The 17,767-nt window shown below is 31.7% G+C and overlaps 2 protein-coding genes across 2 annotated transcripts; one reads left to right on the plus strand and one right to left on the minus strand.

Annotated features, from left to right (window-relative positions):
• Window positions 1-1,864: 1,864 nt before the first annotated feature.
• On the plus strand, window positions 1,865-4,437 carry LOC102614498 (axial regulator YABBY 1). Its single transcript, XM_006490815.4, has 7 exons — window positions 1,865-2,183; window positions 2,329-2,481; window positions 2,600-2,726; window positions 3,454-3,502; window positions 3,620-3,695; window positions 3,867-3,947; window positions 4,093-4,437. Exons 1-7 carry the CDS (start codon window positions 2,085-2,087, stop codon window positions 4,162-4,164), a joined length of 657 nt encoding a protein of 218 aa, XP_006490878.1. The 5' UTR covers window positions 1,865-2,084; the 3' UTR covers window positions 4,165-4,437.
• A 7,136-nt stretch (window positions 4,438-11,573) lies between these two features.
• On the minus strand, window positions 11,574-13,810 carry LOC102614210 (protein GRAVITROPIC IN THE LIGHT 1). The gene has a single exon (XM_006490814.4). The coding sequence runs from the start codon at window positions 13,574-13,576 to the stop codon at window positions 12,032-12,034; it is 1,545 nt and encodes a 514-aa protein (XP_006490877.2). The 5' UTR covers window positions 13,577-13,810; the 3' UTR covers window positions 11,574-12,031.
• Between the last annotated feature and the right edge of the window lie 3,957 nt (window positions 13,811-17,767).

Raw genomic sequence — 17,767 nt, forward strand, 5'->3', positions numbered from 1 at the left:
TACAAAGAGTAGGTGCCCGGCATTTAGGGCTTTTAGTTTTAGAGTGAACCACATCTCGCCACACCACATGATCAAGTCAACAAAGAAAGATTTTGATATGGTGGTGGCCAAATGATGGATCGATGTGGTCAGGGGTTAACAATGACAATGGAATTGTAGTGAACCAAGAAAAGGCATCGATCGGAGGCTAAGTTTTTACTGTGAAAACAACAGGTGAATGAGCCAAAGCTAATCACTCCCATGCACACGTCCCTTTCTCTCCCTCTCCCCCACCTCTGCCGCCTCTGCTCTCTCTCACCCATTGCTGTTCATTCAATTCCTACCATTCATTTTATTTTCCATCCCCTCTACTCCACTGCATGTGACCCGTTTAGTTTATTTACACCAACAGCTTCTAACATGCACATGTTCATTAATCTCATTCCCATAATAATTATTTCTCATTAAGAGTTGACGATGGTAAGATAAAGTTTTACACGGGGCAGATGCATCCTCGCTCTCCTCACTACTGTTCTAGTTTTTTGATGATCTAAAAATTTTCACAAAACGCATCTCGGTTATAAAACAGTTATTATTGGTCAAAGTTTTAACATCAGTGCGATAATGGGGAATTATAAGAAGTATGAGAGTAAATGTTAGTGCTATAACTTTTAAAATAATTATTATTAGTTCTGTCGTAAAAATAATTAGTTGTAAAAAAAACTAGTTAAGTGTTTGATAAATATTATTTTTTAAAATATCGTGAGTTTTAAAAGTATTTATATGTGTTTGATATTATTAAACTACTAGAATATAAATGACTAAAATAAATATATTATTTAATGAAAATTACTTACATATATAATATTTTTAGTTGTGTATATATAATAGTTGGTGAGTAAAAAAGATAATATTTATATTTTATTAGTTTTATTCTTTGTTTTGTTATTCATCATCATCATAATCATCATAATTTTCCGATTAACAATGCTAAAGTCAAGGACAAGGTAAAAGACAAAAAAAAAAGACTCTAATACAATATATTTTGTCTTGTAATATATTGAAATATTCATTTTTTATCTTTTAGCTTATCATTGACTTTAATATAGTTAGGTATTACTGATTGGAAGCTTATTATCCCTTTAAATTTAATAATTTCACTTCTTAATTGAATTAAGATAATTTGTGGTTTATCCAATGTATATGAGGATACATGTGTAGTTAGCAAGGATAAAACTAATTCTTGCACTAAGATTTTAAAAAACTACTCATTCGTTGATTTTCAAAATTTACTTTAGAATTGGGTGAATTTACCAAACATTAAAATTATTTTTTCCTTCTCAAGACCACCTTTGAACATTCCAACATCAATCTCAAATGAGAATGGACCTAAATGGTAAATGTATATATATCTTGGGAGAAAGTATCAATCTCCCTTAGTAAAACTTTTACTCATATATATTCATTTTAAAACGCACCAATCATGGTGGAAAGAAACAAAATTTAAAACACAAGAGTAATTTCATTGGTGATGGGATTGTCCTAATTAAGATTTTTTAATTGGTTTGTTAAAATTCAAACAACGATTGTTAGTAGATCGAAATTTGCTCAACTTCTTGTACTAAAGATTGTTAATTATACCAGTCTGAGCCAAATATGAGCTTTTAAACTAATTTTGAGTATAAATTAATCTCATAGATTTTTATATTTAACTCAAACTCTTCCACAAGATAAAAGATCAGTTAAAAATTAACATGTGCATGAGCTTCAACTCATGAGTCATGATCAAACTTTTAAATACGGATTTGACTCATAGTTTTCTATAAAGAGAAGAAAGTTACTGTCCATATATATATATAATATATTAAAGAGAAAAAAAAATTCTTTAATGTGTTCTTCCGGTACTATATTAGTGGTCTCTCTCTCTCTCTCTCTCTCTTTCTCTATTTCTTCTTCCTCTTCTTTATATCTATAGTACTTAACAATCAAGAAGATCAGAACAAGTTGGGATTTTATCATCCCATCAGTCCACTGATCAGTCAGTCCATCAATCAATCAAATCAAAACTAAAAAAATTAAAGAATCAGGATAATCAAAGAAACAGGATGTCATCCTCAACACCTGCTGCTTTGTCACCGGACCATCTCTCTTCCTCCGAGCAGCTCTGTTACGTCCACTGCACCTTTTGCGACACTGTCCTCGCGGTACCTTATCATTTCATTTTCTCGGTCTCTGACCCCCCGTCCCCTTTCCCCCACCCACAAGTTCTTCCTTCATATATCAATAAATTCTTTTCTTTTTCTAGTTCTTTGAATGGCTGTTTAATTATTTTGTAAAAATGTGGTTCAGGTGAGTGTTCCTTGCACTAGTTTGTTCAAGACTGTGACGGTTCGCTGCGGCCATTGCACCAATCTTTTGTCTGTGAACATGCGCGGCCTGCTGCTTCCTGCAGCTAATCAGCTTCATCTGGGTCATCCTTTCTTCACTCCTCAGAATCTTCTGGTACATAAGAAATAATAAGAATTTCCAATTAATGTTGTACTTGTTATAACATGTGACTTACTATTTCATTTGAATCTAATTCGTTTCTATTGGGTACTGGGGATGATGGATATAACAGGAGGAGATCCGAAATGTGCCAGCTAATATGCTGATGATCAATCCGCCAAATCCAGCTGATCAATCTGTTATGCCTGTTCGAGTAGTTGATCATCAAGAGATCCCTAAGTCTCCTGTTGTTAACAGACGTGAGAATTAAGAAATACACACACACGCTTCATTTCTTTTGCATTATTTTAGTTACATTAATTTCATATGGTCGGTGAATACTAACAAGTGCAAGCATCACAGCACAACCTATATTCATAAATTCTAGGTCTATATATGACCTTTCATTTCATGATAACCCTATTTTTATTTATTTATTTTTTCAGAGAAGTGAAATTTGACAAAGCACTTGCAAAGTAGCCTTTCGAATTTTCCAATAGGCTTTTAGCTTATAAAGAAAGAAATTTGAAAAAGTTAAATTGACGATTTTAAGTCTTTGTTTCTCAACGGTGTTTGTGGTTAATTTCTTCATGTGGTAACAATATCTAGGGCATTAGTTCATGCCTAGACTTTCTTCTTCATTTCCTTCCAGATCCATATAGTACCACATAAAGCCCTGTTCAGATCTGCTGCTTTAGTTAGGTCACTGCAGCTTTGAAGACGAACTTTAACTTGAAACACGATGCATAGTAATTAATGACTGTGTTACAGATCATGAATAGTTCAAAAATGAATAATGAACCCATGTAAGATGCATCATACATATATATACACTGAGGATGATGATAATGATGAAGAAGTGATGATAGAGTGAGAGACATTAAAGTAAAACCGAAACAACAAATTAAATGTTTCAAAAGTCAGCGAAGTGATTTTAAAGTGTCTGTCTGCTTGTGTCTGTGTGGGCTTTGTGTTACAAATGTGCAGCTCCAGAAAAGAGACAGAGAGTCCCATCTGCCTACAACCGCTTCATCAAGTAAGTGTTCATCTGCTTAATAATACCTCTTGAATATGCATATACATGAAGCATGAAGATGATATTGATTGATATTGACATTAACAAATAACAAATAACAAATCATACATGTCGCAGGGACGAGATCCAACGCATCAAAGCTGGAAATCCTGATATAAGCCACAGAGAGGCCTTTAGTGCCGCTGCCAAAAATGTGAGACCCAAGAAAAATTAATTTCTAAAGTCCATTGGTCCAACACATTGATCTTATTCGAGTTTCTAGCGAGGGTTTTATTCTTCTTTAACTTCCAAATTTTTTTTTTAAAAAAAATTAAGATGGTTTGTTATAAAATTATGTCTAAATTAAGCTATTTTGTTCTTTCAGTGGGCCCACTTCCCTCACATCCATTTCGGACTTATGCCATCTGATCAGCCCGTGAAGAAAACTAGCGTGCGCCAGCAGCAGGTACTTAATCAAATCTATAAATCATAAACACTGTGTGTGCGCGCGCGTGTGTCGTTTTGTCACATTGCACTCATAATTTAATTTCTTTAAAGAAGCGATTTCTGGGTGTTTTAATTCTGAGATGTTTATTTTGTTCCGAATTTAGGAGGGAGAGGACGCGATGATAAAGGATGGTTTCTTTGCTCCTGCTGCAAATGTTGGTGTCACTCCTTACTGAGAAGAAGTGATAATTAATATTAATATTGCTGGGGTTTGGTTGTAGTTTATGTCTTCTTCTTTTATGTTTTCTGTATAATTACCTGTTATTAGGAATGTCATTTTAGTGTTTCTTCCTAGGAGACTGATAAGAATTTTGGGGCTTGGCCATCTGCCTGGGAGAAAATTTTATAGTATCATCAGGAATGTTTGCTGTCAATTAGCTCAATTAGATAACAACTAATCTCTCTCCCCGGGAATTAACTATCTGAAATGAAGACTTCTATTCCATTAATCGTGTCCTAGTTTTTACTATGATCCTTTTCTGTCTTCTTGGATATTCTTTTGTTCCCTTTTAACATATTGTAGGAGTTATTAGTTTCTTATCATTTTGCTTGTTAGTCAATCATACACACACATCTGATGAGATAAACTGATAATGAGATGGCTCGCTCTGTCGCTCGAGTCAAAGTTTCGTAAACGTTGTATTTGTTCGTATTGCGGTCGTATAGCAAGTGATATCTGGTGAGTTATCATCAGAAGCTGCTCGAGCTCTTTGTCCCAAAAGGTTCTGAAAAATTGAGGACGTTAATGTCTATAGGCCTATTGGAAAATTATTTTGCTTTGGTCAACTTACATAACAAGCATTTTTTTTTCCCTGATGAAAATGTCGGAGCTTAGGTGGAATTATAAGTATCTTTGACGAGCAATCCTATAGTTAGTTAGTTATACATAATTGGAGGATCTGTCTATGGTACAGGTTCTGTAACAAACATCTCCCGTCATCCCACCATCCGATTGTCTATTGTTTAGTTTCTCACTCCACATCCAACCACATCCAACGGCTGATGCTGCTCTCTGTAGCTTACAGATTCTGTAAGCTAGTCAAGTCCATAATTGGAATATAAAATTTTTAATGACGTGACGTTTCATTTGTTACTCATCATCTTACACTGGACAATCAATCATAGGTGACAGTGTGACACGCCATCTATATCTATAAGAGCATCTCTAAAAGGATTTTTAAATTTTACTATTTAAATTTCAATTTGTTTACTGATGTGGTAAATAAATGTATAAAAAAATATAATTCACTCCAAAAGACTCACCAAATAAGAATAAATTAATATTATTTTAATCAAATCTTTTCCACTATCAAATTGAATTGTTATTAGATTTTTTAAAAGAAACATAAATAATAATTATTGCAGTTTTATCTTTTCAATAAATAATAATAAAATATTAATAGAAGAGGGAGAAATTCACTTGACAATATTGAAGAGTGAGAAACAAATCTTATTTGAAGAATCTAAATTAACGTGTCTTTTGGAGTGTTTAATATTGATATGGCTTTTCAAATAAGAAGTAGAATCTTATTTGAAGAGTTTTTTTGGAAATGCTCTAATATTATATATTTTAACTATTAAACTTCATTACTAATTAATAATTAAGTATGAGTTTGGAAATCCACAACTTAAATTTCTCAATCATATGACATGTATTTGAATCTAGTTCTGAGCTCATCTGTGCTCAACTCTTCATAATCTTAAGTTAAACATGTATGTATAGTAATGTATGGTTAATATTTAATTAATTTTATATTCTTATCTAATAACCACTAATTATATTTTAAAAAAAAAAGATAAATCCAGCATGGAATTGAAATTCATATTGCACGTCCATTTGACAAATGGTTCGAATCAACTATAACTCTACGTACAATCTATAATAGTTATTATTATTATTATTATTATTATTATTATCATCATCATTAAAAAGATACGGATTTAAGCAAAGTCCAAATTAATTATGTACCTCCTACCATGCCAAAATAATCCTTAATCGAATCCAACACTAATATTTTTGTATGTTCTTCATCTTGAAAGTTTTCATTACATCTAAATGGAAGTGTTAATTGACTTAAATTTATTAATAATCTTATTCTTCAATCATTTTTGTTAAAATTGTCTATTGTTAAATTACACTAATAGAAGTGTGTGCCCAACTTACGTTTCAAAATTGTCTATGTTCCCTCCAACATGGATGCATCTGGATTTTGTTTATATGACTTCGTGTCTATCACAGTTTTAAATATCACTGGGTTAATGAATCACTAAAGTGTGTATCTCCAACTTACGTTTCAGAATTGTCGATGTTCCCTACAACATGGATGCATCTGGATTTTTTTTTTTTAACGAGAAGGAAATGAAAGGATTAAATAGCGAACTAACCTTTCATTGATTTTCTTCTTATTCACCATTGATGCGATTAATTATTGGCTCTTATTTAGAATTGCTACTTTTCCTATGCTTTTCTCTTCTTGACTTATTTGTATCTGTTAAGTTCAATTAATCTTCAAGAATGTCGTCACCACTTTATTGAAATTAATATATACTACTTATCTTCTACTGTTTTCATGATAGGTAATAATCTCCTAACAGTAGCGATGTTAAAAATTTGGGTTGGATTTGAGTATGGCCAAGCCTGGATTCTGATCCGGGCTTTTTAAGTTTGGATAAAACAAAGGGAGATTGTCACTTTCCCCCCTACAGTAATTAACATATACCATTTCCCTCCTTGCTGTTTTTATAATGGCTAAAAACCTCCATGACAGCATAAGTTTACAATATTACCCTTATTTTCAACTAATCTTTTATTTATATTTATTATAAATTAAATAAATCACATGAATAGAAACTAAATTAAAAATTAAGCATTAAAAATAAGAAATATATATTTTGATATGAGCAAAAAAATTAATAATAAAATTTTTTTCTTGTATTTATTTTGTGAAAATTTTCTTATAATAAAAATATAAGAAAATTATTATAAAATGATAAAAAAATTATTATAAGAAAACTTGAATGACAAATAAAAATTTATTATAAGATAAATAATAAAATATTTTGCCTATACTTTTGACATTTAATTTTAAAATATTACAAAATATTTATTATAAGAAATTTTCACAAAATAAATAAGTACAAGAAAAAAATTTTATTATTAATTTTTTTACTCACATCAAAACATATATTTCTTTAATACTTAATTTTTTTATTTAGTTTATATTCATGTGATTTATTTAATTTATAATAAATGTAAATAAAAGAGTAGTTGAAAATAAGAGTTATATTGTAAACGTATGCTGTCAGTGAGGTTTTTGGCCATTATAAAAACAGTAGAGAGGTAAATGGTATATGTTGATTACTGTAGGGGGGAAAGTGACAATCCCCCTAAAACAAATTGTCCCAGGTGATTAAAAAATTATATATGTATTTTTTAATTTATTTTATAACTTTATAATTAATATTAAATTTTAATTAAAGAAATTGGGCTTGAAAAAATAAATTTTCAATATTTAAAATTTTAAATATATATAATACATAGGCAAAATAAATATAATTATTTAAACTAATATATATTTTAATTTTTTTTTATACAATTTGGGTTCTAGGCTAGACCCCGAGCTCATCAAGTGAAGCCCAAGAACTGCCCAACCTTTTATCCCCAATAATTTTATATTTTTATTCTTATTTTCAAATACATTTTTATTTATATTTAATTAAATAAAACATATAAATAGAATTTAAATAAAAATTAAATATAAAAAATAAGAATATATGTTTCCGCATGATTAAAAAATTAATGGTAAGATGTATTTTCTTGTACTTTTTCTTATTTTTTAAATATTTTCTTATAATAAATATCTATTTTATATTCCTAAGATAAATCATCAGCCAAATGACTCATTAACCCCAGTTTTCCTTTATTTATTTGTTTGTTTTGAGAATAGGCTTTTGGATATTATGAAAACAATAAAGAATGTGTGATATATATTGATTTCGATAGAGGAGAAATTAATAATCTCCCTTTATTATATGTTAAATTTGAAGAAGAAAAAGGATGACTTGTGTGGAACTATCCCGTCACCTCAGCACCGAGATGGCGAGATAGCCCAATTGTATTCTACTATATGGCAAGCCCTACTATGGAACTAGCAGTAGGTTGCAAAGAGGACTTACTTAAACTAGTGTTAATATATCAATTGGTCCCACAGGGGACCACTGGGGCTGGGCTGTATCACTAGCTCAACTGAGCTGGTGGGACAAGTATTTTTTTTTTCCAAGAAGAAGAAACTATACATTGCGTATTTTGGTGTATGTTATTTTATGTTATTACATTAAATTATACTAAAGAGTAATTTTTTTAGTTATTTTTTGTAAGAACAGTGCTAGATATATTAAAATTTAATCCTACATTTTCTTCCCAAATAATATGGTGGCATTTATCGAGTAGGTGATAAGATAATATAATTTATTTATTAGGAACTTGTGAAAAATATCTACCACGCGATGAATGTGCTTTTATATTGGATGAAATTTGGAATTAAATATTCAAATGTCTATCATTTCTCTTCTTATGTAATATTAAATTTTTTTAAAAAAAATATAGAATTGTTCCACTCATCGATAAAATACTAAAATGGATAACCACAACCACGATAGTTATCTTTGATAAAATCTAAAAATTAATGCACCTTAAAGATGAAGCAATGTAGATGTAATTATCTTCGTTATTCAGGGTAGGGTTGGCAAAAAAATCAAGCCTACCCAAGCTTATTCGGTTGGCCCTAGGTTCTCGGGCTTGAAGCCCGGCCCACAAAAGATCGGGCCTGGATATGTACAAAAACATCCAAAGCCGCAAAAATTGGGCTTGGAAAAGATTTTAGGAAAAAATGACTTTTTAATTTATAAATAAAAAAGAAATAAACTCAATATATTAAATTAATATTTTTATATTAGTATTTGTGATTTATTATGTTGCGTTACTAATATTTTGTGTATTGAACTATTATTATATTATGTATTGGATAATTATTTTTTAATTTAAATATTTTGTTTTACTTTATTAAAAAATTATTTTATATTTAATAAAAAACTCAAATCTAGCTCAAGCCCGACCCGTCCAAACTTGAACAGACTTTTGAAGCACTTGGGCTTGTTATGAATAATATAAGCTCATGTTTTGCCAACTATATTTTCAGAGTGCATTAACTTATGAATACAAACTTTAGAAATTGAGTAGTGCTTTGTATGAGAAAAACATGGGATAGTTAAAATGTAGATATATATGTGAACTAACTTCACATGGATCACCCGAGGACGAGGTTGAATCCAAAAAGGGATGCTGTCCATTGTTGGTGAAAGGAATGGAGCGTCTGCGAAATATGGTGGGAATTGATTAAAGCGAGAGATTTTAGAATACATCGGAGATACTACACTTAATCAAATGCATGTATATCATGTTGGTATTTGTTGACTAAAGTTAAACGATGGAGTTCGCCATCACCGTCCCCAGTGATCCCTACTCACTGCCTCTGAGTCTCAACTATTCGGCTTCGTACGTTATATTAATTCGGCCACAAAATTGTAAATTTTAAGGTCTCATGTTCTCCCCGTGCTTCTATTTATAACTGCATATATATGCTCTTTCCATTTTATTGCCTCTACATTGGGGTTCATCATTCAGAAAACGGGGAAAAAGTACGAAAGTAATAAATGGGCTTTATTGGCATGTCAGATTTTGTTTGGACATGGGGGTCTCTTCATGATGGAGTCCTTCAGTCCTTGTACGTCACCCAGTACTGTACTGCCCAAAAGCCCAAGTCCACGTAGCTTCGATGCAAGAAACATGAAAGCTCATTCACATAACAAAAACGAAGCACGTATGATTAACGATCGATTTGATCGAGCATTGATTTGAAGCGTCATAAAACTATTGAAAAACTCCTTTTCTTGAGTTGTCAAACAAATTACTGTTATATTTAAAAAATATTATATTTATTTAAATAATATTATTACATTTAACTAAATAATAATTTGGTTTGATTCTAAGTTTAAATTACTTAAAAATAATATTATTATATTAATAGAGAATTAATAATATTACCTTATACTATCTTTATTTGAAAATATAATATTATTATATTTATTTAAAAATAATAGTATTATATTTATTTAAAAATAATAGTATTATATTTATTTAATATTAATAATTAATAATAATAAATAGTTTATTCTAAGAAAATATTAATTTCGCACTATGTTAATAGTAAAAATGTTTCATTTATAGTGCTCTTATCAATAATATTTAATTTATATAATTAAAATTAATAAAAAATTGTGATGTACATAATTAAAAATATTAATATTATTATAAATTTTCAAATATAATAAAATAAATGTTTATTCATTAAATATATTTTTTATTAACTTTGTAATTAAAAACTACAATTAATTAAATAAGGATAAAATGATAATTTGAAACTATTTACTCCTAATCAAAGATAAAGTAAACACATAAATTAGATTTTAATTTCCATTCCATACTTACATTCAAGTGTAAATAAACAACCTACTCTCGCTCTCACTCTACACTCTCAATCTTAAAATTCCCACTCCTCAAGATTTACACTTCACTCCAAAAAATAAACGCTACCTCAATCTATTAGATTTTACGAGTTCAACCCAATTTCAGGATGCATGGCTTAGAAATAACAACGCACCGACTCTGATATTTTTTAAGTCAAAGATACTGAGTAGTAAAATATGGACTAAAACAAATGTTCGCCGACACTGGTAATAGAAAACTCTTATCTCAATGCAGATAAAGTGCAAACAATGGAACAAATTCGTGTCATTTGAGCACAACCAATCATACAATATACATATATGTAAAGGAAATGAAAAATGGAATCTGATAATCTCCAGAATTAAACAATTAGAAGGCAGAAGGCGCACAGCCAAGCAGCCACAAGGACAGCTCACGGTCACAGTGATGGGAAGAACCTCCCTTTGGCTCAAAGCAACCATCGAGTGCTATCATAAGCAAATCAAAGCACCAAATGATGTTCTTTGACTTGTATCTGGACTGCTAACTTCCTACTTAAAAATGATGTTTTTTGACTTGTATCTGGACTGCTAACTTCCTACTTAAAACTTGTATTGTGTTTAACACTTCTGCAGAGAGTAGTGTTACTCTCCATTGCCATTCCATGTTAAAATACGATCATTAAATCTTGCAGCCAGCATTTCTTAATTTTATAATGTTATGACGACAAAGAGAAAGTTAAGTAGAGCAAAAGGAAAATCATTCAGCACTGCAGAAGCAAACCAGGATAATACTACAAACAAAGCTAACCAAGCAAATACAATTACCTCAGTATTAGAAAATATAAACCACACAAACAAACTGCAGATCGATAGATTCAACATTCAATCACTTCAATGCAGAGGTCTCTGTGTTCAACCAAAAAATACTACATAGAAGGTATTTCATAAAATGATAAACACAATCTAGCCATACTTGTTTGGATAATCAAATAAGTTTCAAGAAACAACTTAGAAACATATATTTACACACAGAACAATCTTCACTTCAAAGTCGAACTTTTATATATCAGAACACCTAATATGGATACACAGTTTGGTGAAGTATCTCTTATGTCAACTAGCAAACAAATAACAACAGAAGTAAAGAAGTAAAACAGCTTTACAGTATTTCTAAATGGGATTCAACATGAGAGCCCTTACAGACGAGAAAAGTAATTCACAGCCCAGCCAAGGATTTACAGTCAGTACCAGTTCCCTGAGTGACAAAGGTGCTAGCATTCACTTAGTATTCATTATTTAGCTCAGTAAATCACAATATACACTACAGTTCCAGCTTGAATCCTTTGGATTCTTCTGCACTATGGTTTCCCAGGAATCCCCGCCCTTTACAGATTGTAGAGCCAAGATTCAAATGTAACATCTTTCCTTTTTCCTGATTTTCATATTGGAGCAATTACATAATTTCTAAATTTCAACAAAGTCAAAAATCATGAACATTTACTCTGTACACTTCAAGCCACATAAATAAACCTGAGACTGAATCACTGTCCTCCCAACTTTAAAACCTGGAACCACTGTGAACCCAACCTTTGCCCTAGTTTTTCCTACCAACTTACTCCTTGTAACATCTTCCATGTACACCATAGAAAAATCAACCCCTCTTTCAACTTGAAAAATATCAACCTGAGGATCAAATGAAAAGCCCAGCTTATGAAGCATCCATATTGAACCAGCCATGTTAACAAATGACTCATAGAACACACTGAGGGATCTCCACGAATTCAGAACCACTTCATTTCGATCCAAATTACTAAAAATAGACATTTCCATTGTTGGGTGGATAAGCTCTTGATACTTCCTTTCACAAAATCTTGAAAATTCACAGTTGCGGTTCCTACTTATCATCTCCAAAGGATTACTCGATGCAAGCTCAAGTAATATCTTCATGGAACTACTAGCTTTACTAGAATCCATATCATGCCCATTACACGCCACTTCATTTTCAACCAAACCAAACCCTTCTAAATCAAAGCCTCGAAACATCCCTAAACAAACATATGAGAGAAGTGCATATTGATTATGCCCTTTCTTAGCATAATTAATATCACGATAAACAGAATTTGCTGCCAAATCCAAATCCCACCCAGCTTTTTTCATCAAATCAATCAAAATCTTAGTAAACTTATGTGCTGCTCTACAAACATCATGTAACAGAGAATCAAAAACCCTAACAGTCAAGAGAACATCGAATGATGAACTCAAATTATTGGATAATTTTCCCGATAGCTTTGAATTACACTTATGAATCTCACCCAATTGCTTCCTCAAAGCAGCAACTTGGCTATCTTTTGCATCAATTTCTTCTTGTAACCGATTCGAGACAATTTCTAAAGTCCTTAACTTGCTCTGATTCTCTTGCACTCGATGTTCTAAACAAGACCCAATAGCCAAATCTTCCTCAGCACCAATAAAATCAGGATTCTTGCAAACATCTTTATAAAATTGCTTGAAATCAGAGAGTCTCTGAAGATGCGAAACCAGAGCTCTATCAGCCGCCTTTATATTTTCTTCAACAAACGGAACATGCGCTGTTTGTAACTGAAGATACGATGCTTCAAACGACGAAAACGTAGCAAAAATCGAAGAAATCAACGTATTCGCCAACTGGGTGTTCACCAAACGGTTTGTTACCGTTGATTTTGAAGAAAGATTACAACTAGGCTCAAATTCGGTGGCCTGGGTCTCTGTCAGCGAAGACTTTGGAATTAAACTCGGCGACTGTTGGGGAACATCGTGCGGCCGGTCAGGCTTGATGACGACGACTTTCTGGTCGGTGATGAAATCCTCGGCGGAGTCGAGGAGAGTAAAGCCCTCGGAGTCGGAGGGATCGTGATCGTGATCGTCTTCGTCGGCAAAGAATTCGAAAGTTTTGGCCTTGAAAGCGATAGCGAATTTCTGAAACATTTCGGAGATTTGTGGGGGCTTTGCCGCTGGTGTTGTTGTGATTAATGAACAAGACTCGTCCATTTCTTTTCCGAGCATGCCAATTTGCAAAAATGCAGAGCTTGAGGCTTGAGCTTTCTTGTGGTCTAGGCTAAGGTTATTACAAAGATTTGGTTGATGCAATTGCGACGCCTTGAGTTTTACTACTACTACTACTACTTTGTCTTTGCGATGTGCTTTGGCTGTCTTGTAAGCAAGGAATGGTAGTCGCTAAATACGGCTGTCACTTCCTCAACTTTTCCGTTGTGTTTCTTTCTTCTTTATTTTTCTCATTAATATTTTTAATGCTGAAAGCAAGAAACTAGTTTTCTTTAGGATTTGATAATTCACATGGATCCTTACTGTTTTACATTTTCTCTATTTAGTTCATATTACATAAATAATTTTTCATAATATATTTTTACACATAATATCGTCGGAAATTTTATTTTAACATGAGTCTATAAGAGTGGATAAAATTAAATTAAATACTGTCAAATATAATAAAATTTTATTTTAAAAAAGAAAAAATTTGTGCACCTTAAATTTATTACCTAAGAACTTGTAGTTATATATTTTTATATTTTAAAAAGATACACTTAAAAGAGAGGGGTCGAAATGATATTATCAGTTGTGCTGACTTTTTAGGGAAAATTGTTTAACGGTAAGAAACTTATGAATAAGGGGTTGTTCTTTTTTTTTTTTTTTTTCCCATGGAATGAGAGACATGTCTAAAATGCTATTTTCAACAATCTTCTGTCTCCCTAGTTTCTGGTCCCCGGAAACAGCAATTATGGACTTCAGCGTTCGGCTGAATGTGACAATAGAGCTGCAAAATATGACACACCCTTTGCTTATTACTTTAAATCTTAGGATCACCTGCATCCAGCCGGTGGATGCACTTGAATTAATAGGATTTATTGATATTTAACGGTTGAATACAACTGTGATACGGTACCACAATTACACCGCATGTTTCCTTAAATCTTATGCTAAGTTGACAAAATAAACAGTACTGGCGCAGGACAGTTGAGATTCAGGAAATTAAATTGTATTACGTGATATTAAATATTAGTGTAAGTAAGATTCGGGACTTGATTTTCAATTGTTTAATTAATAAACTAAACCAAATTCAGTTGTCTTCTTCTACTATTCAACGGTGGGTGTAACATCACGTCAGGTTAGGCACGAATAAAAAGCGGGGATTAAAACTAGAACGAGTCCGCTGCCATTATTACAAGTTATGATATCTGAATTCTGATGCCTTTAAAAGGATGTGATGCTTTTGGCAGACAACTTTTAGTGGCTCAACTTTGCAAGCGAAGTAGCTCCTGTCCTGCGCCTTCTTTCATCCTCAAACAAAGTAAGGCAATCAGGGGAAAAGGAAAACTTGATGAAGATTAAAATATTAAATGCCCAGAAATTAACCCCCAAGAATGCATTTCAATTGGTTCATTGATTCCCTAAGTTACGTGCATGTAACTTATAATCCTTTCATATAAATAGTAAGTGAGCCCACACTATTCACTATTTATGTGAAAGAGTTATAAGTTACATTCATATAACATAGTATTAGCCTTCCAATTGGGATAAAAAAAAAAAAAAATAGTCGCTAGAAAGTTGACCCGTAGAGAAAGACTGGGAAGTGGGAACCCCAAAAGTTGGTGCCAATGCCGTGAATATATTATAAGATGGGCAGCTTTAGGTGAGAAGTGGTTAAATGGAAGTCAAAATAAGATCAAAAGACAATGCATAGCTGTTGATAATGGTGCCATCTCAGTGTTGGCAAATTGAGCCATGGCCGCTTTCTCTAGCAACTTCCTGCTGATAGTTTTACCCGTGTCACTGATGAGATATGCACTGCTTTTGGTTGGTTTATGTATCAATCAGATTGATTAGGATATTATTATAGGATTGTGGTGTTGTCAACAAAATTTGGTGTAATTTCACAGAACTGATTATAATTTTAGATGCAAATTGCAAATACAATGATGCTGTCTGTCTAATAATCTACTTGTTTGTTTATAGACCGGTCAAGCCTCGCATGACGAGTAGTTTGATTACAGAGTTTGTTCTCTTGTCACTACTTCAAACTTTCCTCTCTGGGAAACAGAAAAAACAATAATTCCAACTGTTAACATTTGTGGCCCAAAGTCAAACTGTCGAGGAGGCCCAAGTTCACTAAACTGAGTGAATTCAGGCTGCCCTTGAATTTGGGCCATTTCGTAGTTGAGAGCATGGCTATCTTGATTCTTGATAGACATGGTCAATGAGAACAAACTTTTTTTTTTGTTTTTTTTTTTGGGTTCACTCCAGAGTCAAGGGGAGAGTGTTGATTCATTTATTTTGATTTGGGGTGTATGTGTTTAACATGAGAAAGGAAGCGTATCAGAATCCTGTGGACGGGCGAGAATTAGGGATTTTGAATTTGTCATATTTGTATAAGTCGGAGAATGAACCATCCGAACCTGAGCAGAGCATTCATTTGAATATTGTCAACTTCTGCCGCCGAAGGCACCGCGTTTTAGATTAGTTTTTATTTTTTCTTATAAAGCAATGTGCACGTAACTCGCCTTATTTTTGTCCTTTATATGTTTTCAATATTTGATATCATCAATTAAACTACAAGTATAGAATTTTCTTCTCTGGCTCTGCCTTGTCGCTAATTTAGCGCAGCTTAATGGTCAAAATTATTGACATGAAAATGACAATGTCTTTCATTTTTTCTTCCTATAGTTATTTTTTTGACAAAAGCGCGTGGGAAAGATCTCACATCAAGCTGAAAATCTTTGGCTTGCTTTAGTCAATTCGTGTAATAAAGGAGGATCTTTGTTGAACACTGTGGATATGATGCCAGTGCTGGCTTTGCTTTAGCATTTATATGCATGTATGTATGTATGTATGTATGTATGTGTGTATGTATACAGGTGATGATAATATGTGTATGTGCAGCTGCCGCTGCTGCTGCGTAGCTGTGTCTGCTCTGCTCAGAGAGGGCTGCCCTACTCAATGCTGCTTTTTTTCTTTTCTTTTTCCTTTTTATTTTTTTTTTGGATAGCTTATGCGTACGGTTCATATGCCACCATTAACTACTCTCTGTTTGTCTGCACCACCCATTTTAAAAGTCAATTTATCTCTTCGCCTTTTTGATACATATTGATCTGTCGAAATTAATAAGTTTTAGGTTTGCTTTAGTTTCTCAGATTGAAAAATTGAAATGATTGATTATGTCTACTTGTTAAATATATTAAGAATGTGAAATTAATTTTGAGTGGAATTCATAAATTTGAGAATAAAGAATAAAAAAATTATTTCCATCAGAGAAGTGAGAATGAAATTAAAAAATAAAAGTAGAGAATAAATTGATACTTTTACTTTAAGAAATTAAATATTTTTTTATCTTATTTAAATAATAATAATAATAATAATAATAATAATTAGTTATGATAGTTGTGTAAATAATAATTGTAAGAATAATAACTGGTTTATTCTAAAAATTATAGTAGTACCATCAATATTATAATAGAAAATTATCATTCATATACCCTTAGTTTATTCTGTTATAAAAAATACCATAATTTTTTGAGTGTGTATCAATCGTCTATACTAAATTGACAAAATGTATATGTCGTCCACTAAACCGTTAGTTGCTGTTTAAATATGATGGTGTCAAAGGGGTGATTTGGTTTTTTCATATAATACAAGTGATAATTTAAGGGTATACAAGTAATAATAAGAGAATTTAAGGGTTACTACAAGTGATAACTTAAGGATATACAAGTGATAACTTAAGAGTATACAAGTGATAATTTTCCTTTACTTTAATTTAAGTTTCAAGAGTAAAATCATCAATTCACTATAATTCCGCAGCTAACGGTTTAGTGGTCGAGAGATAATTTTTGTCAATTTAGGGTGGACGATTGATACACTCTCAAAGTGTTGTAGTATTATTTATAATAGAGCAAATATAGATTATGCCAATAATAATTTCCTTACTATAATAAACATGCATGTATTTACTTTAAATTTTTATTTATTTGTTTTATTAATAAAATATATAATTTTAATTAGAGATATGTTGATAACTTAGAATAATTCATTTTAATTATAAAATAAAAGAAATATATTAATTAAAATACAACTTATGTTAATTTAATTTTTTATAACTTAAGTAAATAACTTATTTTAATTATTATTCTTCATTCTAATTATAATCCATTTTAATTTATGAGCACCGCAAGTGTTTTAAAG

The sequence above is a fragment of the Citrus sinensis genome, chromosome 3, assembly GCF_022201045.2.
Source record: "Citrus sinensis cultivar Valencia sweet orange chromosome 3, DVS_A1.0, whole genome shotgun sequence".
NCBI classification, from domain to species: domain Eukaryota; kingdom Viridiplantae; phylum Streptophyta; class Magnoliopsida; order Sapindales; family Rutaceae; genus Citrus; species Citrus sinensis.

Excerpts from the sequence above, each read along its gene's own strand:
- LOC102614498 (XM_006490815.4), top strand. The coding sequence starts at position 2,085 with ATGTCATCCTCAACACCTGCTGCTTTGTCACCGGACCATCTCTCTTCC. Across the intron at positions 2,184-2,328 it reads TTTGCGACACTGTCCTCGCG|GTGAGTGTTCCTTGCACTAG; the intron begins GTACCTTATCAT and ends AATGTGGTTCAG. Across the intron at positions 3,948-4,092 it reads CTAGCGTGCGCCAGCAGCAG|GAGGGAGAGGACGCGATGAT; the intron begins GTACTTAATCAA and ends TTCCGAATTTAG.
- LOC102614210 (XM_006490814.4), bottom strand. The coding sequence starts at position 13,576 with ATGCTCGGAAAAGAAATGGACGAGTCTTGTTCATTAATCACAACAACA.